Source organism: Tauraco erythrolophus, chromosome 5 (assembly GCF_009769465.1).
Source record: "Tauraco erythrolophus isolate bTauEry1 chromosome 5, bTauEry1.pri, whole genome shotgun sequence".
In the NCBI taxonomy this organism is placed as follows: domain Eukaryota; kingdom Metazoa; phylum Chordata; class Aves; order Musophagiformes; family Musophagidae; genus Tauraco; species Tauraco erythrolophus.
Genome location: NC_141469.1, coordinates 26,744,485 through 26,768,566, shown reverse-complemented (window position 1 = coordinate 26,768,566; position 24,082 = coordinate 26,744,485). Strand labels below are relative to the sequence as shown.

The following is a 24,082-nucleotide window of genomic DNA, read 5'->3' as shown; positions in this document are numbered from 1 at the left end:
GCTGAGCTGTGGAAGCTGTTGCTATAGGAGGTCATGAATACTAAAGGGTTGCATGACCCAAAGGGGAAATAGGACAACTTCATGGCTTAGAAGTCCTTGATGCCATCTTTAGAGGTAATTCTGGATCATAGGCTGCATGGAAAAACAGACAGGAGGGAAATTTTGCTACATGTTGCTTTGTTCTTATAATCATCCTTGGTCACTGTGAGATAATGCATGTTAGAGTACATGGACACTTATCCTGACCCATTCTCATGCTGTGCTTAGTAGTGATGCCTTGGGGATGTGGGATTGACCTGAGGGTACTATGGAAGCAGAACCCCATCCCAGGAGAAGTGGTCGTGTTTCAATATAACAATTTGGTGTCTGGAAATGTTTGTATAATTTTCTTTTCCCTGCAAGTTTTCTTTGTGTTCCAGTTAGTCACACCAGTGAATTTTGAACTGCTGAAATTTTTGCAGCACATCGGTCCCGCCTCCCCAGGCACTTGTGACATCACTCAGTCAAAGTCTGGGAACTGTGTTCCTAGTGTTCAGCTCTGAGGCCCCCAACATGACAAGGACATGGAGCTGTTGGAGCAAGTCCAGAGGAGGGCCACAAAAATGACCTGAGGGCTGAAACACCTCTGCTTTGAAGACAGGTGGGGAGAGTTGGGGTTGTTCAGGCTGGAGAAGAGAAAGCTCCAGGGTGATGTTATAGCAGCCTTCCAGTACCTAAAGGGGCCTACAAGAAAGCTGGAGAGGGACTTTTTACAAGGGCGTGTAGTGATAGGACAAGGGGCTTTAAACTGAACAAGGGGAGATTTTGATTAGATATAAGGAAAAAATTCTTCCCTCTGAGGGTGGTGAGGTGCTGGAACAGGTTGCCCATAGAAGTTGTGGATGACCCGTCCCTGGAAGTGTTCAAGGCCAGGTTGGATGAGGCTTTGAGCAGCCTGGTGTAGTGGAGGGTGTCCCTGCCCATGGCAGGGGAGTTGGAACTAGATGATCTTTCAGGTCCCTTCCAACCCAAACCATTCTATGATTCTATAACTGAGCTGTGGACACAAGCATGTGAATTTCCTCAACATAAAAGTCCCCCATTATGGAGTTGGGAGCATCCTCTCCCAGCTGGGCACAGACAGGGACATGAGTCTGAGGTCACCACTGTCCCACGACACCTCCGTTACTTGCTTACTTGCATTAAGCTCCCTGCGTGGCTGCCGGCAGCTCTGTGTGGCCATTCAGACTGTAGGATGGAGCTGCCCACCACGACTGTAAAATGCTCTTAACTTCAGAGCCTAAAGAAGTACCAGGATGACCCAGGGCAGAGCATGTACTGGATAGCGGGGTTACGGAAGCAGCAGCCTGGGTGGGGAGTCTCACCCCTTCTGTGGGTGGCAAAGATGACAATGAGAATATAGAATCATAGAATGATTTGGGTTGGAAGGGACCTTAAAGATGGTATAGTTTCAGCCCCCATGTTTTGTGGCCATGGCGTGCTGCTCAGTGGGATTTAGCAGAGCTGCTTTAATTTTCGATTTCGCTTGCTTGCTTGCTTGTCCTCTCTCTGCTCTCAGTGCTCTTCTTTTTTTTTTTTTTTTTGTACCACACTTCACCAGATGATGTGTTTTCCTTCACAGGAGGGCTTTGAATTGCCACGAAGGACTTCAGCCAATGCTGTGCATCCGTCTTCACCCTCAGGATTTCAGGCACTTCTGATGGACTGATAACCATGGGACCATGATGGCACAGACACAGCAAGGTGTGTGGATTTTCCTTGAAGTAAATGAAGCATAAACATTGTTTCTATACTTCCTTTTGTAGACCTTCAAGTCATCTACATTAAAGCCCTTATTATTTTTTTTTTCTCCCTTTCCTCTCTTTCAGACTTTAACAGTGGGAAGATGCCGATGGACAAAAATGAATCTTGGTTCTCTAACTTCTCCTCCTTTGTGCAAGGAGGTGGCAACTGGGCAGAGATCAGCCTCCAGGAGGTGGTCATTGGGCTGATACTGACCCTCATTGACTTGATCACGCTCCTGGGAAATATGGTAGTCTTCATCTGCCCGGTGGTGGAAAAGAGGCTGCGCACCGTCACCTATATGTTTATTATGTCCTTAGCCATGGCAGATTTCCTTGTAGCATGTCTGGTCATGCCCTTCAGGTAAGAATTTCTTGTGAGGTAGGATCAGGTGGTGGGGTGTGTGTGGGATGTTGTCTCTCTTCACTCAGCTGCCGCTGTTTGAGCAGGGCTGGCCAGAACTTCATGTGCTGTGCCTGAGGGTGGGCTCTCCAAAGAGCTTAACTGTTGACTGGTGATTATATGTGCTTCTGTGCCTCAGTTTCCCTACCCTTTATAGTAGGTCCCCTTATCTTGAATGGAGGAGAATTCCCAAGGGTATTTTTCCTATTGGCTGCTGATCTGAACTAGATATCCAGCTTTTCAGGTGGCTCCAGTGCGATGAGTCCCCTTTTCCAGGACTAGCTCTGCCTTGCATGCAGGGCCAAGATGGTTGCTAGATCATTTTGCCCTCTCCGAGTGTTCGGGGAGTGCGAGATGAGGGCTGCCGGTGCTGTGCCAGTGTAAGGTGTAACGGCTGTGTTGCTCCTGCCAACTTTTCAAAGGTAGAGCAAATCACAGGGTATATTTTTCCCCCTTTTTTCTTAGTCAAGAACGGCTATTGAATTCAGTGGAATTTAATTTGTTGCTTTTGTTTTTATGCTTCTTTAACCTTATCTTTTGTTTTCTGGTAGTGGGAGGGAGAAGTAAAAAAGACCCTTGCTAGTGTAAGAAAATGGGTGACTTCATATTACTGAACTTGAAAGGCCATTGCGGAGATGTTGTTCTTCATATTCTTGGTGAAACACAGAACTTTGGCTGTTCCTTCTGGTTCAGACAACGCACCAGTGGGGCTCGTGGGGAAGGCTGGCGCCTTTGTGAAATAAATCTTTCGCCTGCCTAAACAGGCTCGGAGATTTGCAGCCTGCAGGGGGGTAACAAAGGGGATTCGCTGCACTTGGGGGGATCCTTTTGCCCCTCTGACCTGACCGCATTGCATATCGATACCTGGCAGCGTTGACACAGGGACTAAAGCCATTTCCCCTCTCTGTGTAAACATTAAGGATTTTATTTTAGTATAAGTAAGGTAATTTAGTCTCCCTCTATATTTAATGGAGGAAGAGGCACTTAAGAGGGCAGTTTTCCCCGCTCGAGGTTCCTGTTTACAGGACCTTCACTGTCTGGCTAAACCATAGCCAGACAAATCCAGAAACCAGTTTATTTGTAGGCTCTGGCTGTAGGTTTGTGTAAAGCTGGGGGGGTTGCACCCTATTTAATGCTCTTGGAGCAAAATGAAGAAGCTGAACTCTTTTCACGTTTGTGCCTTTGTGCTCCCAGGGCTGCCCATGCTTCTGAATTTGACACCGGAAGATATTTTCCCAATGAGCAGTTACAAACCGAGTTATAAGTTTGTAACGTCAGGTGGAAAAAAAAAAAGCGCAGTTAATGATGCCCTTTAAAAAAATAGGACTGCCAATTTCAATTGTAAGCTTGGTGAAATTTTAAATTCAGGTTCTGAAAAGCATCCATTTGTATTCACCTATCTCCCCTCCACCTGGTGCTACAAACACCTGCCCAAGGGGCTTGGATTGCAGGTTAGTTGACCATCCTCTAACCTCTCCCACCCTATTAAAGTTGGTGGGAATGAGGATAGTGACTTAACCAGGATATTTGTATTGCTAATAGTGGGAGTTTTGCTCCATGTTGGAGAAAGATGAGATTGTGGAAGTGGCTCTTTGCCAGGCAGCGGTGGGAACGATCTCCAGGTTGGCTGATCTTGTTCCCTGAGGATCACCAACAGCTCCGAGCAGGTGTGTCAGTGAGGACCTGGCCGACGTGGCTGCAGCAGTCTGGCTGTCATCTGCTTGCTTACCCATTTCCAGCTACCAGGCTGAACTGGGCTGGAGCTGGGCTGCAGCTGGTGAAGGTGGAATCTGCAGGGCCTGAGCTGGGCTTGCTTGCAAAACAACGTGGTTCCTGCTGTCCTGCCCAGAGGGGATGCAGAGACAATCCATGTGCTTCTGTCAACCGTAGCACATGCTATTTTTTTCCTAAGAGAAGCCCTGATGTTTCCCACTGCATGGTCAAGGTCACTGCAATAAAATGCATCGGACCATTTCAGTGTGTCAGACACCGAGATTAGCTCAAGCAACAGTCTTCCTGCTACCTGGTGTTTCATTGGGCTATTTTTCTTCTCCTTTCCATGTTCTTGTTAAGCCCATAAATGAGGGGTTTTCGCCCCAGCCCAGGTATCTCAAGGGCTCCTCTCTGCCCTTCCACCCACTCCAGCCATCGCTCCAGGAGATCACCTTCTCCGTTATCCCATCTCACCTCTTTGCTCAAAAGAAGACAAACGCAGAACAACTCCTGCTTTGGAGTGAGTTCCAGCTGATAGTTGCTATCACTGCTTCCTCTCCAAATTTGCATGTTGTCATAGAATCATAGAATGGTTTGGATTGGAAGGGACTTGAAAGATCATCTAGTTCCAACCCCCCTGCCATGGGCAGGGAAACCCTCCACTACACCAGGTTGCCCAAAGCCTCATCCAGCCTGGCCTTGAACACTGCCAGGGATGGGGCATCTACAATTTCTCTGGGCAACCTGTTTGAGTACCTCACTGCCCTCTGAGTGAAAAATTTCTTCCTTATATCCAATCTAAATCTGCCCTCTTTCAATTTAAAGTCATTGCCCCTTGTCCTATCACTACACACCCTTGTAAAAAGTCCCTCTCCAGCTTTCCTGTAGGCCCCCTTTAGGTACTGGAAAGCTGCCATAAGATCACCCTGGAGCCTTCTCTTCTCCAGGCTGAACAACCCCAACTCTTTCAGCCTGTCTTCTTCATAGCAGAGGTGTTCCAGCCCTCGGATCATCTTCATGGCCCTCCTCTGGACTCGCTCCAGCAGCTCCATGTCCTTCTTGTGTTGGGGGCCCCAGAGCTGAAGGCAGTACTGCAGGTGGGGTCTCACAAGAGCAGAGTAGATGGGCAGAATCACCTCCCTCGACCTGCTGGCCACGCTCCTTTGGATGCAGCCCAGGACACAGTTGGCTTTCTGGGCTGCCAGTGCACATTGCCGGCTTGTGTTGAGCTTCTCATCCACCAGCACTCCCAAGTCCTTTTCCTTAGGGCTGCTCTCAATCCATTCTCCGCCCAGCCTGTACTTGTGCTTGGGATTGCCCCGACCCACGTGCAGGACCTTGCACTTGTCCACCTGATGACTCCTCTGGTGTCTCCATGTTCAGCTCATGCTTGGGAATATCTGTCTTCAATTTTTTCTTCTTCTAAACAGAGTTTGGGCATTTTCAGTTACCCAGCCTCCTTGTTACTTCTGCCTCTCACCTACTGACGTAGTATTTGGAGTCTGGGTGATGAGAGGGAGCAGAAGCACAGAGCAACAGCAGGTAGGTGTCTCGGCAGCTGTAATTTCCCCCTGTAAGACTGGAGTAAGGCCTCATCCTTGGCAAGGAGAAAGAGGAGTGCACTAGGTTTCACTCAGTCGGGAATGAAATTGGACAATTCTTACTTCTAGGCTCCCAAGAAAGCATAGAAGGAATGATAAGCGGCTGAAAGTATGTTTAATTGGGAGATCTGTCTGTGGCTTCTCACACCCATCAAGAAAGGAGAAGGGCAGAATGGGGATGAGGAGGGGACCACGGCTGTGAAGAATATGAGGGAAGGGGAAAGATAATAGAATGGTTTGGGTTGGAAGGGACTTTTAAAGGTCATCTAGTTCAACCTCTCCTGCAATGAGCAGGGACATCTTCAACTAGATCAGGTTGCTCAGAGCCCTGTCCAAGCTGACCTTGAACGTTTCCAGGGATGGGGCATCTACCACCTCTCTGGGAAACCTGTTCCAGTGTTTCACCACCCTCATTGTAAAAAATTCTTTCCTTGTATTTTGTCTGAATCCACCCTCTTTTAGCTGAAAACCATCACCCCTTGTCCTATCAAATCAAAGCATGGTAGAGGGCATTACAAAGGGGGAAGGATTTCCATTGAAACCAATAGCTTTGCTGTGCAGCCAGGGAGAAAACAGCCCACCTGGGAGAGTGATGTCTGATTTAACAAACAAAAAGAATTACAAAGGGGAGCAAAGAGTAGAGCACGGTGGATGCTTTGTGCTCCTCCCGAATGCCTTGGTATCATCTGGTGTGAAGTCTTGCTGGCTCTCGGTGAGGAAGGGACCCTGCCAGCTCCTGCGGGCGTTGTTCGGCCCTGCTGATGGGGTGGCTCTCAGTCCACATCTTTCCCACTGTCTCAGCTTTGTATCTGTATTGCTCCATTGGATTGCAGTTTGCTCCTTGGTGGGCATGTTAGCACATGCCAAAGAGAAGGAAAAGAAATGACTTCATGAGTCAGTTTGGCTCAGAAAAAAAGAGGGTTTGTGATAGAAAAGAGAAATAAGGTGGTCACCTGGTGCCTTAATTTCCTAAGAGTAAGACTTCTGTTTTGCTGCTGGCTTGGCTCCATTGGAGGAGTGGTTCAGCTGTGCTTAGCTTGTCATCTGGGTACTCCAGCCAGCACAGCTGCTTCCAGGCAGAATATTTCCAGCTACTCTTTTCTTTTGAAAGTGTTAAGTGAAACACAGAGGTGACTTCACTTCTGCTCATACTGTGCATTTCTTTTTGCTTTTGTTGTTCCTTTTTAAGCAGCTTCATTCTCAGGCTGCAGAGTTTTTACATCAGAGAAGAAGGAACAGATATCTGCTGCCTGGTGCTGTGAGAACATCTCAGGTGGATCCCACCAGATGTGTACCTGCTCAGCTAGGATCTGTGCACAGGGATGTTCGTGACAGCAGCAGGGTCTACTTCTGGAAGGCCATGGTGCTCACACCATGGAGATATGGAGGACTTCTGAGGAGTGGCACCAAGACACCCAAGTCCATTGCTGGATCAATTCTTCAACTTCTATATGTCTCATTTCTCCATCTAAAAAAGAGCCAGGAAACCTTTCCACGTGCACGCCATGGGATCCTCCACGCTGCCCATGTGGAGGCCACCATAGTGCAGGGACAGGTTTTGCCATAGATTAATGCTCACTTGAATTTTTGCGTAGCATCCCGCATAAGAGAAAGCTGCTGAGGGCTGGGGCCCTTCAGCTGGCACCGTACCTGCTTACGTTAGTTGTGCTCTAAAAGAACCTTCATAAAGTCATTTGAATGAGTTGTTGCTAAATAGAAGCAGAGCAGGGGTTGGTTTCTAACTCCTTGGACATCAGGTTGACTCTTTCTGCCCTTGCTGGAGGGCAGAGCCCACCCGAGCGTGCTGCAGCGCGGCAGCCCCACTCTCACTGGGTTTGACCAGCCAGCTGTGCCGTCACCGGGTAATTAAAGCTTTGCAGGACCAGGGAGTTACTCAGCCTTTCACGTCAAATCCACACACAATGGTTATTTCAGCAGCACCCCAGGAGCTGCAGAAAGCTGGTGAAAGAAAAAGGAAGCGAATGGCATCTAATTGAATGCTATAGAAATATGCATCAGCCTTCCTACAGCTGCCATATGTTCCTTCCTTTGCTGCTCACTTCTTGCAGGCCCTTCTTGGCTTTGTTAGAAATAATTTTGGCATAATGTCTGCTTTTTGCTGGTGTGTTTACCTCGCTGAGGCATTTGTGAGCTACATAATGTACAAGCCACGCAGGCTTTCTCCTAGGATTTTTTTTTTCCAACCAAGAGTTGAAATCTAGTTTTGAAGCATGAGACTGGATGAAAAGTGAGTTTCTGGGAGGAGGGAGCATCTACCATGGCTCAGGAGCTGGGGAGAAATCATCAAAGTCTGTGCTGCATAGGGCACTGGAAAAAGCTGTGATAAACAAAGCTGTGTAGATGTAAATTTGGGGAGCTTTGAAGGACAAAGCATCTCTCAAGGCACTCACTTATAACAGAGGGCAGACAAGAAGCATGGGTTGGGTCATCTTCAACCATGCCCCACCTGTGGTTGGGTTGCACTTTGAGAATGAATCTCTGCTGTCTGAGTGAGCTGCACACCCATCTTTAGCACTTCTGTGTTAATATATGGCATTACCTCAGTGGAGTCTTGAAGAAACCCATGAAATCAGTTCTTCTCAGTTTGATTTCTACCCGTTTTCTCTTGCAGTATCATTTACGAGGTGACGGGGATGTGGTTGTTCGGGAAGCTGTTCTGCAAAGTCTGGATCTCCTTTGACGTCATGTTCTGCACTGCATCCATTGTCACGTTGTGCTTCATTAGCCTGGACAGATACTGCTCTGTGGTGACCCCGTACCACTATTCAAGAAGGATGTCCCGTGGCAGGTGAGTGGAGTCGCTCCTCACTTTAGGTCCCTCCAAATTTTCACTTGGCCATGGCTAATGTTGACTAGGAAACAACGAGGTATTGACAGCTGCTGCCCAAAAGCAGAGCAGTGGGATGAAAGGATCTTTGCACCATTTAAAACTTCACAGAAATGTGGTGCAGGAGAAAAGGAGAACAAAGCTAAGCCGGTTTGACGGTGCTCCTGGGAAAGCCCTTCTTGAGTTCAGGATGGGTTGCAAAACGGGGTAGAAACTAGCGATGTGGGCTGACTTGTACCTTACAACTTCTGCCCTTTGCAGGCATTTCATAGGAATTTCCCCAAGGGCTAGGGGAAATGACACCCGGAACATGTGTAGCGGTCACCTTCCCCCTCTTAAACTTGCAATGTTTTCTGAAGTGATATAAGGAAGAAATTTTTTACACTGAGGGTGGTGAGGTGCTGGAACAGGCTGCCCAGAGAAGTTGTGGGTGCCTCATCCCTGAAAGTGTTTAAGGCCAGGTTGGATGAGGCTTTGGGCAACCTGGTGTAGTGAAGGGTGTCCCTGCCCATGGCAGGGGGGCTTGGAACTAGATGATCTTTGAGGTCCCTTGCAATCCAAACCATTCTGTGATTCTATGATTCATGGGGGAAACGCAGAGAAAACAGGATGAGTTTCTAAGCTCCTGTTGAGGTTTCATGTGAAACATCAAAATGAGGACTGCAGGGTAGGGAAAGACATCTCAGGGTGGGCGGAGAGGATGCTGCAGGGTGCTTCCCGAGGTGGATTCAGGCTCTTTCAGGGACATTTTTCCCATTACAACCATTGTGTACGATTTGTGGAGTGCGGGCAGTTGCCAAAACAAGGAGGGGGCTGCACAGCCGCCGTGTCACTGAGCCAGCGCTGCGGTGGCACTGAGGACCCAGTGTCCATCAGCTCCACCCCAACTGCTCCTCAGAGGATTTGGTAACAGCCAGATATTAAAGCTGAAACTAAACAGAAAAATCTACACACTGTTGTTTTAAATACTCACAGAAATCCTCTGTGAAACCTTCCCTCCTCTTTTTTCAGCCAGCTCGGAGCATCCCCTGCACTGACCCCAATTCTGTAAACCACAGACCCAATTATCCAGTTGTTAGAGATATTCACGGATGGACTTGTTGTACCCCGGCTTTTCCCCTGCTCGGCCACTTCTCCGAGCCCTGTGGGACTGCTGAGCAGTGATATCCCACGCGGGTTACCATGGGGATTGAATTGTACTGGATGTTCTCAACTCAAAATAACTCCGACCCTCTCTACCCTCCCCATCTCTCTCCTTTCACAGATGCATCATGATGACCTGCATGGTCTGGGTGTACTCCTCCCTCATTTCCTTCCTTCCCGTCATGCAAGGCTGGAACGAGATCCCCGGGGTGGACTTTGATGCCAGCAGAGAATGCATCTTTGTCACCAACTGGATTTTTGCCATAGTGGCTTCTGCTCTGGCATTTTTTGTCCCCTTCATGGTCATGTGCAGCATGTATTTCTTCATCTACCGAGCTTCACGGCTCAAAGCCTCTCGTATCATGTCTCAGACCCTGGAGATTCACTATCACCCCAACAGCAAGCGGCAGAACCATCTGCAGCTGGAGAACAAGGCCACGAGGACCATTAGCATTATTATTTCAGTCTTTGTGCTCTGCTGGCTGCCATACTTTGTCCTGAATGTCTGGCTCGCTGCCAGAGGCACCGACTCCACCAGCACGGTCTTGCTTGATACCTTCAAGATCATCACTTGGCTAGGGTATTGCAACTCCACCATCAACCCAATGCTCTACGCTTTCCTGAACCGGGACTTCCAACGAGCCCTGAAGAAGCTCCTCATTTGCAGGCACAGGTCTCAGGTGGACATTGGAGAAGATATGGTTTCCATAGCCACGTTTTCCAAGACTGCTCCAGATCTAGAATACAGCATTACGGTGCCAGTGCCCAACGGTGCCCTGAAGGGCAAACCCAAGTAATAGCGATGCAGAATCAGTTGCTGGAGGTCATGGTACAGAAATTGCTGGAGCACATCCTAATGGAAAAATAACGGGTAGGGAAATAGGGGAAGGAAGGGCTGGAACATGACAGCTGGGGGCATATGACAAAAATGCATTTCTTCATCTTCCACAGTTTTAATAATGAGAAACTTTGGTATTTTAGGGGAAATTCATTCATGACATAGCTATGGAGCTAATTCCTTCCTGGGTAACTATTTTTTAAAGAGCATTCCCTAGACAAATTCAGTCTTCATGCTGGGGAAAAAACCATTATGATAATGTGAACTTGTCTTTGTATATATCCTGGTGACCTCCAACTTAAGGTGAGACTGTGTTTCTTATCAAGCCACTGTAGCTCTCATCTTGCAGCTTATGGTACAAATTTGACCAGTTTTAGTAACTCAACGTATGTCAGCCCGTGTATGACAGCTGGCAAGATGGACACGGTCAAAGAGCAGAGGTCACTTCTTCACAAAGGCAGCACATGGTCCAGCAGCTTGTGCTCTCCACAGTCTGGGCTGTTGCTCTTCATTAAATCACTCGCTTCTGAAATACCGAGAGGTTCAGAGCTTTCCAGTTTCAGACTTGGTCTTTAACACTAAAGGGTGGGTTCAGCAGCAGGCAGGAACAGGTAGGAGAAATACTCTACATGCATAGACAATGTGACTACTGCCTGTAAAATTTAAGACCATTGCTTCAATGACTTTCTGTGAATTATCTGAGTTTCCTTAGCAATCCTGGAAAGGAATATTCTATGTGGCAGACCCCAGGAGATGACCTCCAGAAAGACTTGCTGAAACATTTCTGTGTAACAGCAAGAGCACTGAGTGCCCAGGGTGTTAAAAGGGGCTACAGCTGACAAAGACCAGCCAAAGAGGGAACATGAAGAGGAATTATTACTTACTTGTGGTTTTTACACTGGATTGTCTTTGGCTTGATGCTATGAGTGTAGCCATAGAGTATTGCTAGACCACACAGCCATAAAAAAACAAGATGATAAATGGAAACGATTATTTTTACCTCTCCCAAGTGCTTGACTGGACTTCAAACAGCATCAAGCAGCACCAGCTCCCCACAGGCAGACCACAGAGCATCTCTCTGAAGGATTACACTGGAAAGGCAGGACTGCACCTGAACATCTCTGCAGCATCATGTCAGTAGGTAAAAGCAGCAGCCAAAACCCCAGGACCACAGAGCTTTTCTGTAGCAGTCACATGAGGGCTGGTGACTGCTCAGACAACAGCCATCACTTCCCCTGGCATGGTTCTGCTAGGGTCTCACGCTGGTTTACATGGGAGAGTCACTGCACTCAGAGCTTGCTCTTAGACCCATCTTCTGTGGACACAAAACACTTCAAGAATGGCTTCTAAAATAGCTTTTTGTGAGTGCTCAGTCACCTGCAGCTTGGGACACAGAGCAAACACAGCAGAAAGATCTCCAAGCTCAGGTATGATGCTAGAACTACTGGAGTGAGGCACTCAGAGGGGTGAAGAATGTCACTTTGTTAATAAACTGAAAAAAAGGTAGGTTAGTGAAAGTCCTGAGTTGTTCTGCTCTTCCAGCTCAAAGGTAGCAGAGGACTGTCTTCAGAGGTGTAGCAAACAGCAAGTATAGAATCACAGAATGGTTTGGGTTGGAAGGGACCTCAAAGATCATCTAGTTCCAACCCCCCTGCCATGGGCAGTGACATCCTCCACTACACCAGGTTGCCCAAAGCCTCATCCAACCTGGCCTTGAACACTTCCAGGGATGGGGCAGCCACAACTTCTCTGGGCAACCTGTTCCAGTGCCTCACCACCCTCAATGTAAAAAATTTCTTCCTTAGATCTAAATCTCCCCTTTCAGTTTAAATCCATTGCCCCTTGTCCTATCACTACATGCCCTTGTAAAAAGTCCCTCTCCAGCTTTCCTGTAGGCCCCCTTTAGGTACTGGAAAGCTGCTATAAGATCACCCTGGAGCCTTCTCTTCTCCAGGCTGAAGAGCCCCAACTCCCTCAGCCTGTCTTCATAGCAGAGGTGCTCCAGCCCTCGGATCATCTTTGTGGCCCTGACTGGACCAGCTCAGCTACTGAAGACACTGGTATAAGGGCCAGAAGTTCTCTCTCAAGAGCCTGGTGGAACAAACAGCTGTGACCTGGGGTTGCACCACTTGTACTCCTGTCAAATGACTCTTCATGATGTGGATTAGGTCTCCCAGTTCCTGCGACTCCAATGACAACACGGAAGCGGTAAGGAGAATAACTACACAATCCTGCCCTTTTTCTGGGAAAAGCATCTAGGTCTGGTGGGCACAAAGGTGGATTCTTGCTTCTGCTACCCAGTTCATTTTGGTAAAACAGGACAAGGAACTGTGCTTCAGCCCCAAGAGCTATGGGGAGGAGGGAGCTGGGGGATAGGCAACATCCTCTGTGAGAACAGGCTAAGGAGCACAGTGCTGCACAGCAGAGCCCGAGACCAGAGCTCCCGTTTGCAGGGCTGTAAGCCAGCAGCTGTGGTAGACTCTGTGTTCAGGTGTCCCCTTGCAAAAAAATGCTGGCAGGAAGGTACACACTGATTTCTATGGCCTCAGAAAGATCTGAAACAGTCTGATAGTTGGTTTCTAAACATTCATAAACGGAAAGAAGACAAATGAACTTGCCTATGAGCCCTCAGATGTTCCTGCCACCAGGGCTATCATGTAAAGATGGGGATCTCACAGACAAGGTAGAAAGCTGCTGCTGTCATCCGTAAAGAGCTGAGAAAAGCTCACCTTCGCTGCTTTCCCTTCTAGATGTCAGCATAGAACAAATGCACATCAGACCAAAGGCCTTTGGTCTTTCAGTCATAGTTGACTGAAGAACATCATCTGGCAGAAGGACAGGGGTGGAACAGGGAAGTGTAGTATAATTAAAACCTGACTTAAAGAAGGAAGACAACACGGCAGGTGCATCCCTCTGGGTAGCCTGGTTCTGAAGAGCTGGTAAAATAGTCCTGGAACTGATGGTATTGTTGAAGCCCAGATGGGTGGCTCATAGCACAAAGAAGTGTCCTCTTCCCCCACTGGTGGGGCAGAGCAAGTGGAGCTGCGAGAGGCAGGGCAATGAGTGCTTGCAGGCAAGACCTGAGTTCAGAGGAAAACCTCTCTGAATAGGGAAAACACTTCCTTAGTCAAACCCTGGAGCAAAAAGGAGCAAAGACAGGGATGACACCCTCCAGCATTCAGTGCTATGAGAAGCAAAGACTCGCTGACACAGGTGGTTAAGAGCTGAGTGTGGCCAGGTCCTTTTGTAGCCTGTGGGCATGCACCACAGGGTAGGATTTGTACATGCCTTTGAGGATAAGTGTAACATCCCAGAATACGCAGGCACACCTCATGTGAACACGTATGCCGTTTTTGGTACTGAAATGCTGCAGGGCCCTTGGAATAGGCAGCTCCTTCCATCCAGCACAGATATACAGCAAGTCAAAAATACCTTATTATTCATTTCCTGTGCTCCATCAGTAATCACTGAAGTGGCAGGGAAGCTAGAGAGGCTTCAAACGTCACCATTTCACCGTGCAGTTATACTTGATGCTAACAGGAAAATCCAAGGGAAAAGGATACACTTAACTGTCTTCTGTATTAACCCAGCTAAACTTTATCGAGTTCTGCTTTTGACTAAATATTCACTGCAGCATTCTGGCTTCAACTGGACAAGCCAGTATCTAGGAGAGTTATCCAAGAGCAGAAGGAAGACCATCTTTGCAATCCACTTTTGCCTTACCATAAAGCTGCAGTGTCAGCTGTTTAATTGCTAGTCACAGAATCACAGAATGGTTAGGACTGGAAGGGACCTCAAAGATCACCTAGTTCCAACTCCCCTGCCATGGGCAGGGACACCCTCCACTACAGCAGGTTGCTCAAAGCCTCATCCAACCTGGCCTTGAACACTTCCAGGGATGGGGCAGCCACAGCTTCTCTGGGCAGCCTGTTCCAATGCCTCACCGCCCTCAGTGTAAAAAATTTCTTCCTTATATCCAATCTAAATCTCCCCTCTTTCAGTTTAAATCCATTGCTCCTTGTCCTGTCACTACACGCCCTTGTAAAAAGTCCCTCTCCAGCTTTCTTGTAGGCCCTTTTAGGTACCAGAAGGCTGCAATAAGATCATCCCCAAGCCTGCTCTTCTCCAGGAACAGCCCCAACTCTCTCAGCCTGTCTTCACAGGAGAGGTGCTCCAGCCCTCGGGTCATTTTTGTGGCCCTCCTCTGGACTTGTTCCAACAGCTCCATGTCCTTCTTGTTTTGAGGGCCCAACACTAGTCATAGTGTCCCACCACAGTACAGCGCTCCCCAGAAAAATCTGAATCCAGCATCTTTTTGAGAAACTGATTTCGGAGCCTTCAACTTCAAAAGTTTAAGCCTGTAAAACAGGAATATGCATTTATGCAAAACCAGTTCTAGTACTGTAAGAATTATCCCTTCCTCTTCCCTCTCTGTTTGGAGAGATTGCCTCCGTAATCCACTCAGTTTAGGAGAGCTCAATTCCCTTCTTTCTTCAGGTAGCATCTCACTTCCAAGCAGCACATTCATCTCTGGGTCATCACGTGCACTGTGGCAAAGCTGCGAGAGGGAAGTGCAGCAAGCCAGAGAAACGTGGTGCCCGTCCTCCCGTTCCAACTGCACGAGGCTGCCATCTGCAGCAGAAACGTTTTGAACAGAAACGACAACGATTTTTCTTTTTTATAAATAAAAAAGTTTATTAAATCATTTAGACTTGAAAGAAGTCACAATAATTAATGCACTCAACAATTACAGTGAGTGCATTCTGTACACCACCAACCCAAATGGATTGATTCTGTATTTCATAAATAAAAAATAACGTATTTACAATGAGAAATAAAAGCATGGCATTAGGCAATTAAATTAGCGGATTACACAAATGCCTATCAGTTGATTTTTTTTAAAAAGTACAAATCTACAAGATTACATACGACACGTATGACTTCATTAGTTTTAAATTTTCAGAATCACAACATTTTCGTACATAATTTTTACTATGGCTCTTCCAACCACTGCCTGTAAAACCCCCTTTTTTAATGGCAAAAAGCTCCTTTTTCCTTCTCTACAGCTTTATCCGTATAAAATGCATTCCCTAAGATCTACTATAGTGCAGAAGTATGAAATGATTTCCTCTAATGACTGGCTATGGAGAGTGACAGTATGTACAACTGTGGTACTTTTTTTGCTTTAAAAATAGTGCAGATTCCCAGTTTACCCACCAGGGTCAAAAATGGAGTCATAGTTCATTTCCAAAATCATCATCATTTCACCAAAGAGCAAGTGATCCGGATAGATAACTCACTAGGCTTAGAGACTGTAATTTGCTCTATAAAAATACAATATTTTAATTCTATTTACATGTTACAGATCTCTCACTTACCCAGCAAGCCGACATTTACAAGCTTCAAAAAACCCAACAACCCCCAAAAAAACGATAATGGAGCACAACATTGGTAAGCACAGTAGCTGGACCCATCCACCTAGGAGAGTTAAGGTAAGAAAAATGGAATGTGAAAAGTGTGGTTACTGGCTTTCGTTGGCTGTCAAAGTAAACGAAAATCTGTCCAACGCATCTTATATATTAAACATGACAAAAAAAGTTTAAGTAAACTATTTCCAAGAGAGACATTCTGCATCATAGGATCCTTCTGCTGAACAATCCCTGTAAAACCTGCCGAGTGGAAGAAGTGATCCTGAGGATAATTATTTGCTTGGTTGTCTTGAATGCTTATTTCCTGATAAACTCATTGTCCGTGACCTCTGCCTAAGCACTGGTTTTGGTGGGAGTTCCAAGTCTTCAAATACAGGATTTTCTATGATTGCTGCAGCCTCTGGTCTTTCAGTGGGACTTGGAGAAAGCATGTCCTTCACCATGGTGTACTAAAAGAAAACATGACATGTTACATGAACCAATTCATAAATTCTTTCTTATTTAATGTTCTGACTTCAATTGTGGCTGTATCAACAAGTGGAAAACGTCCCCAGTTGCTTTCTGAGTAATTTGGGTATTAGTGCTTTGGCACAGTAGTTAGAAGTGCATTAAACATTGGAAAATGTATCACTCTGCATCCATTAAACTGTCTGTACTGTCAAGGACTACAGCCAATTTGGCAAATCAAATCTGACCCAACCTTCACATTAATTTGCAATCAAAAGAATTTAAAAACCATATTGAATATAATGAGTAATTTTTAGCTTCATGTTTAAGCCACCATGTTTTAAGCCACGCAATAATTTTTCACAGCACATTAGAGGTTTTCCTTTAAATATACAGCTAGTTTGAATATTTGCCTCAAATTTAATCAGAATTAGTGTCCTGCTCCAGCTAAGCACAACACATCACATTCTCCCAGGGAGCCTGCAGCTGTTAAGCAAGAAAGTCTAGTCTCATTTAGCTGCTGAAGCTACCGTGAAAACCTGAAAGCATCTCAGCTTTTTAATTGGAGAGGTTTTGTACATCACCTCCTCTTTATCTGCAACTGTAACACTTGAAAGATCTGACTAATAAGAACACCTCATCATATGCTCATATGGCTTCCCACTTGTTCCTGGAGTGAGATCCCATATAGCCATGGTGCTACCTACAGTCTCCCCTTTACCTGTCTGGAACTCTGCACTTTCTCCTTGTCAACATGGATTTTTTGCAAGAAAACATGTCAGGATGCATGTGAAATGAACGATATCAAGTGACAAAGGGAAGCCAGGTAATATTTTGTAGTTACTGGAGGCAAAGCATGTGACAAAAACATCAGCGTCCATTTTACTGTAATGTTATATCTTTGAAACGTAGTAAAAAGTACATGGATTGAGAAGCGTATCTTAACACTAAAGCTATTTCTTTTTGTCATTTTTACTTGCAAAGCAATTAGAAAACAAAGAAAAAAAAGCTACGATTATTAAAGAAAAAGCTACAATTAATAGCATCAGATATACTTACCTCTTGTGCATATTTCTGAGTGAACAACGGTGGAAACTTCAAATTTCTAACATCACTTAAGGTCTGCAAAAATATTAAGGAAAAAACCTAACTTTTCAAGATACCATTCTTCAACAGGATTACTTTATTTTTCTTCAAAAATATGCAAACTACACAAACGAATCAGCCTGATGGGAAAAAATCCTTGGTTTAGTGGTTAAAAATCACGACGTACTTAAATGGGCAAGTTGCTACTTCCCTAGGTATACAGCCTGCTCTAGGAATCCTGGAACAAGAATTCAGATCTCTGCAGTTTTAAATCAGCCAGATACACCAACTTTCTCACTTTGGCTCCACAAAGTCAACCAATCTGTGCACCACCCATAATCCCCAGGATCACCTCCACCAGTATTAAGACACGTGGAATGCTTGGCTCTGTCTTAACAACATTAAGCACTAGTCTTTATTTAATGTTTACGGGCTAACAAGCAGATTTATCAGCAGTTTCGAAAGCAGTTCATGTTGCATATTTCGTGTCCTTACAAGGGAGCTGGTCTCCTTCGGTGTTCCTTCCAGAACAAGCACATCGGCTCCATCTAGTGACTAATTTTCCCATGTTCAGGCACACAGTTATTTGCAGCAGGCTACCTTGTCAATTTAAGTGCTGTAATTGCCAGCAACCCATGACCCCCTTCAACATGTTTTTAGCACAGAACGGCAATATTTAGCACTTAATTTCTTTTAGGGAGGATCTCCTTTTACAGAAGTTCGAGCGCAAAATACAAGAATTCTAAAGATAAAATTCAATTCTCTATTACTCCATTGAAAACAAACTGGCCAGTTAATAGTGACGAGCAATAGTCAAACTCCTGTTCAAGAGAACTGAGTTTTACGACGAGAAAATGCTTCAAAAAACTGTTCTCCTCTAACAATTCAGTCTGCATTTAGTGATCTGTCTTCAAACATCTAATTTGGAAATATATTGCAGTGCCACAGACTTAACTGCTAACACCTCGAGACAGAGGCAGGTCTCACGCTCCATCTCTGGGGATTTCTCCAGCCCTTTGTCAGACTCCTAGAATTTTCTGGGCTACCTGGTCAGGCAGAGCATGTTTTGCTTCAGCAAGTACTGCTAATGCTTAGCTGATGCCAATGAAAACCTCAGTGTGACAACTCGGAAACAAGTCCTAAAGTAGCTAAACTCCACAACTTGACGATAAAGGGGTGAGTTTGGTTTTTTTTATCAAAAAGAGTGGAATGACAGTGAAAATCATGGGAAGTAAAGGCACTCTTTCTACCCTCTTATGAAGCAAAATATCGGCATTAGATGCGATTTAGGATTCACTCCGATTACTTGCTCTGCGTTTATACTCAGGAGAGAACTGAAAGGGCAAAGCTTGTGGTCACTGCTGCAGATCTTGAGAATCCAGGATAGCTCTTTATCGGGTATGTGTCTCAGTGATTTTATTCAGGGAAACTGAAACTGGCTTCAGTTCAAGGGGTTCAAATTAAGCACTGTCATTATAGAATCATAGAATGGTTAGGGTTGGAAGGGACCTCAAAGATCATCTAGTTCCAACCCCCCTGCCGTGGGCAGGGAAACCCTCCACTACACCAGGTTGCCCAAAGCCTCATCCAACCTGTCCTTGAACACTTCCAGGGATGGGGCATCCACAACTTCTCTGGGCAACCTGTTCCACTGCCTCACCACTCTCAGAGTGAAAAATTTCTTTCTTATATCTAATCTAAATCTCCCCTCTTTCAGTTTAAATCCATTGCCCCTTGTCCTATCACTACACACCCTTGTAAAAAGTCCCTCTCCAGCTTTCCTGTAAGCCCCCTTTAGGTACTGGAAAGCTGCTATAAGATCACCCCGGAGCCTTCTCTTCTCCAGGCTGAATGGCCCCACCTCTCTCAGCCTGTCTTCATAGCAGAGGTGCTCCAGCCCTCTGATCATCTTCGTGGCCCTCCTCTGCACTCGTTCCAGTAGCTCTATGTCCTTCTTATGTTGGGAACTCCAGAGCTGAACACAGTATTCCAGATGGGGTCTCACGAGAGCTGAGTAGAGGGGCAGAATCACCTCCCTCGACCTGCTGCCCACGTTCCTTTTGATACAGCCCAGGATACGGTTGGCTTTCTGGGCTGCCAGCGCACATTGCCGGCTCATGTGGAAAACCATTCCTCCTCTAGACTACACTCTTTTGTATCACAAAAAGCCAGAACATTTTAAGCAAAAGAACGCAACACCACCATAGGTGGGGCATTCGGTCAGGCTGCATGCATGGCATGGTTCAAGCTGCTTCTCATCTCTGTTAACAGCAATCCATCCTCACATGAGAATTTAAACCCCTCAAGCAAACGTAAATGATAAATACAAGTTATAGTGATGGCTCCTTTCCTGCATAGGTCACTGGTCACCATATACAAGAGGAAAAACCTTTCTGGCTGCAGCTCCTGTTCTCTATGAACTTCTTCCTGAGCAAGATGGATCTCACATGCATTTTAACAGTAAGGAAGGGTTGTAATGCACCATCAAACCTCCCAAATTCACATCGGATGCAATGAAGTTCATTAATTACTGGGAAGATGGTGCTTGAAGCTGAGTGAGACTCACAGCTAAGACTTACTATAGGAAAAGGAACAGCAATTTTTCACTAGAGCTTTGGATAAAAAAGCACTGCAGATGCAAACGAAGGAAGAAATGATAAAAATACACAGCACGGTCCCAATTCTTGAATGAAAAACAAGCTGGTAGGCTTCAAGTCACAAGCTATATTTGTTGCTTGAGTTCTTGGATATCCTAGTTCAATAGTTTCTCTTACTTGGCTTGACAACAGAGGAGCTTTGTAAAGAAATTAAGGCCTCAATTCAACTGCACACATTAGGAAGACTGCAATTTATTTTCAATGACTCAGGGGGCCTGTACAAGGTTGATAAAGAAGTTGTGCTCCTAATTGCAACGCTTTTTCAAAACTGAGAGGAGCCTCTTGCAAGCGTCTCACCAAGCGAATAGCTATTTTAAACAAATGATCAAACTGAGGACAATCCAATACCATACATACCCTGACCCTCTCCATCTGTGTGCTGAAAGGGTAAAGCAGCTCAAAGAGAATCAGTCCCAAAGAAAAGATATCCACTTTGTGCGAATAGGTGTTCCCATAGATCTGAAAATTCAAAATTAGGGTTAGGTCAGCCAAGCTACTCACTGGATGTAATTATGTACAATGTAAACAACACCCTTTCGAGTCAATGTATGCAAGTGATGAGCCCTTTGCAGAGCTGAAAGCTACAAGACAGGCACATTGGCAAACTTCCTCCAATGAGCATGGGTGAGCAAGGTCCTGATCATCAGCTCCTCTGCAGATGCAACTGCAAAGCAAAACGTTTCAACGTACTTAAATCTCATGCACAATAGTGTGTCCTTGCTTAGTTAACTTGAATATTATAGTTGTATTTCTACTACGTTAAAAGCAAGATAAACGAATGCATCTAACTATAAATCGTTAGCCACTTTTTGCTATAATGTATATATTAAAATATTAATTTTGGAATTCAGTTTAGCTTAAAACTCTCCGTTGATGAGAAAGAATTTAAGTAACTTGATTGCAGCAATTTACTAGAAAGATCGTCTGATCTTTGAGGTCACAGGAATTCATGTGTCTTCCACGCACTGCCAGAAATAGCTTTAGAGCAGAGAGCACAAACCTGTTCTGGGCTCATGTAGAGTTTGGTCCCTACTTGTCCTGTGTGCCTGGCATAAGCTGGCATTGGGGTGAGTACTGATTCCTCCTCCTCATCTTGGTCCATAGCAGTTACCAGTCCAAAATCCCCAACCTTTACTATGTCATCCATTGTGAAAAATATATTGGAAGGCTAAGAAAACAAACGGGTGAAAAGAAAAAAAATATGTAAGTAATAAACAAGTCTGTGTTTCAGTAGATACAACATTTTGTTCTAATTCAGATAAGCCATGCTGTCAAGGCTAAAGATGCTCATTAAACACCACGTTAGCAGAACCAGCTAAGAACCTTAGCTATTTGGGAAAAAGGAGTTATTCCTGCATTAAACAGTCTCTCTTCCTGAAACTCAGACTGCTCATTTCTTGTCATTCAGTAGAGGTTTACTAGCGCTACTACATAGGTCAGCTGAGTAACATATACAAAAGTCAACAGCTGTTGGGAACAGCACAGATAAGTTACCCAACTCCTTATCACATGGCAAATTCACACCAGATGCTGGAGTTCTGACTCCTGGTCTTTTTTTATTCTCATCTCTGAGTGCTAAACTCGTTCACCATATTATCAACCAGCATGTAGCACGTCATCGTAATGTTAAATTACAGATACATTGGAAATCTGGGAACAAGGTCTGCTTTTCAGTCGGTACTGTGCAGTTTAACTGTGGGAGCAGTTGTTTGCGTAACAGAATTAAAAGTTTATTTTTGACAGAAGCTCAAGAACTTTGCAATTCACTAGGGCAGCAACAGTGATGATCTGGCTTAACTCTCCTTTAGCTTGTTTGCCACGTACTACCATCCTTGGCTTAACCTACTGATAAAAAGGACTGGAACCGAGATGCCCCCTTGCTAATGGTACGTATCTCAGGTGGTTTTTCAAGAGATTTGCGTTCTGGCTGATAGAACAGCACACACCAAATGAATGATTATTTCTTTGAAACATGACCGCTCCACCTCAGTTACCAATAAAGACAGACACGCAGTTTTGGGGGAAAACGAGATCCATCCTGCAAGAGGGAAGAAGCAGTAGGATTATGTACAGGGTAAGGGCTGAGGTGTGGAAAAGAGGCATATGGTGCTGGGCAAGCTCCTCTCAGGGCTCCGGACCGTCAAGGCTGGTAGAACATGGTCCATGCTTTGTTGACATAAACCCTGGAACAGGAGGAGGCAGACTGATAGAGGGCAATATTCTTCCACAAGATGAAAGGACTACAAAGCTGACCTATTTCAAAGTCCATCCAACTGCCTCAGTTAAAGACAAACCCACTCTATGCAAGACAGAAAAAAAGGCTTGTTGTTGTTGTGGGTTTTTTTTAAGCAACGGATAGCTCTGAGATAAGCGCTACAGAAATACTTAGATATAACTTGTTAGTTCTTCAGTGCCCACATCCTGCCTCAAACCGCCTTCTGAGCCAGGTCTTATCTCCCACTATATTTTCCTGTAATGAATGTCATGCCCTTCGGAGCCACAGCTCAGTTAGTGCACAAAAGCTACTAACCCATAAACCCATAGTGCCTCCAGGCTCTCTCTAAAACATTTATACAGCACCTGCCCACCCCGACTACACTCACATTGTCAAAAATCTTTGTATCAGGATTTTAATGCTCCAGGCACAAATGTCTCCATTAGGGATTTGCATCCCATTGCCTTGATCTCCATTCCCGTCCTCCTCCAGCAAACACACAAGAAGTCAACAAGATCTGTCTTGCTTCAGGAGCAAAACTCTTAACAGACAGTTTTACTTCTTGTATTTCTCTGGCTGAAAACGGAGTGACCCTGAATGGGCTGGCGTATAGTTTCTACAAATTATGCAGAACAGACTCTGCTACCGCAAACTGCCAGCAAAAACAAGCCATCAAGACCAAGTTCAGAAAGAAGTCTAAGGCAGATGCACACAGTTTTGATTTAAATCAGAAGAATGCAGCCACTCTCTAGTTTAGTTATCTGGCCGCTTGCACAAAGAAATTTCTCTCCAGATTCTTCAATCAGAATAAGAATTCCCTTTTTTTTCCCCACATATATGAATAAGCTACTTTCACATCTGGAAGACCACTGTTTAATTCAATTAATGCTGCAAAATATATCTAAGACTGTTCTCACAGTTCTATGAAACTCAAAATTTCTTTTGAGCTGTCAAGCATGACCGACGGCTTATCCTGGGAATAACAGTAAATTCACTTGACAGACAGACTTCTGTTACTGTACTTCATTTTCTTCAAAAGAATTTGAACTGTGACCTACTCACTTGCCTACCTAAATTCCTGCCATCTCGTCATTACAGTATCTCTGATTAGTAGGAGCCTAATTAATGCGTTTCAACATGCACTATTAATTTAAACATTTAAAAGATCTTCCTGAATCTTTTAATATGCATGCATACAAATTTATTTTCTCATCGGTCAATGAGTTTTTGTTGGTGCCAATGGGAACAAGAACTGGCCTCTGCTATCAGCGAGCTCTGCCTCTAGCAAAGACAAAACACCTTTGCAGGTTATTTGCTTGTTAGTGCTGGCACGAGCTTAGAGTTGCATGACCAATCTTCTGGATGAACTACAAAATCAGGTGAGACAGGAGCTTCTGAAAGCTATAGAAAAAAAAAAAACCAAACATACTGGCTGTTGTTTTGACCAAATTAACACGTAACGGACAAATAAACTTCCAGGATCGAAGAATAACATCTACACACGCATGGGAAGTTTTCTGAAGCAGAAAGTTGTTCCTTCAGGCAGAGCCTTTCCAAGTCGTTTATACCAAGTAAACAAATAAAATCTCTTGTTCAAACTGCTGCCACTGTTGAACTTAAGATGTTCCAACAAAACGCTACACAACCGTTGATTAAGACTAATACAGCTTTAAGTGAAGAAGTATATAAGCTTTACTGAACAGTGATCTCAGTAAAGACTGCAGAGAGTATTGTTAAGAAAGGTCATTAATTAACATGTCTAGCAACATATTAATATAGGGATTTAATTACTTTTCTGGTCAGTTTCTCAAGCACTTAGGATTTTTCAGATAACTGGTTCGAGGTAATCGTTTAATGCTAATGGGGAAAGAAAATACTCGGATGGGCTCGTAAGTTTTTCTAACTTTGACATATCCTTTCA

At 45.0% G+C, this 24,082-nt stretch overlaps 2 protein-coding genes across 2 annotated transcripts in view; one reads left to right on the top strand and one right to left on the bottom strand.

Moving 5' to 3' along the window:
• The first annotated feature begins 1,721 nt into the window (after nucleotides 1-1,721).
• Nucleotides 1,722-10,286, top strand: LOC104381010 (histamine H2 receptor). The gene is made up of 4 exons (XM_009988640.2): nucleotides 1,722-1,743; nucleotides 1,869-2,145; nucleotides 8,131-8,307; nucleotides 9,611-10,286. The coding sequence occupies exons 1-4, from the start codon at nucleotides 1,722-1,724 to the stop codon at nucleotides 10,284-10,286; spliced, it is 1,152 nt and encodes a 383-aa protein (XP_009986942.2).
• A 5,554-nt stretch (nucleotides 10,287-15,840) lies between these two features.
• Nucleotides 15,841-24,082, bottom strand: part of EIF2AK3 (eukaryotic translation initiation factor 2 alpha kinase 3) — a 46,907-nt gene continuing 38,665 nt past the window's right edge. Inside the window, exons 14-17 of the mRNA XM_086611533.1 lie at nucleotides 20,947-21,114; nucleotides 20,304-20,405; nucleotides 17,263-17,325; nucleotides 15,841-16,205 (exon numbers count right to left, since the gene is read on the bottom strand). Of these exons, the coding sequence (XP_086467659.1) occupies nucleotides 16,029-16,205; nucleotides 17,263-17,325; nucleotides 20,304-20,405; nucleotides 20,947-21,114 (510 nt within the window). The 3' untranslated portion in view covers nucleotides 15,841-16,028. The remainder of the gene's footprint in view (nucleotides 16,206-17,262; nucleotides 17,326-20,303; nucleotides 20,406-20,946; nucleotides 21,115-24,082) is intronic.

Bases quoted from the DNA above. Each gene is read 5' to 3' on its own strand.
- LOC104381010 (XM_009988640.2), top strand. From the start codon at position 1,722: ATGATGGCACAGACACAGCAAG. The intron at 1,744-1,868 runs GTGTGTGGATTT...CCTCTCTTTCAG, and splicing joins GATGGCACAGACACAGCAAG to ACTTTAACAGTGGGAAGATG. The intron at 8,308-9,610 runs GTGAGTGGAGTC...CTCCTTTCACAG, and splicing joins AGAAGGATGTCCCGTGGCAG to ATGCATCATGATGACCTGCA.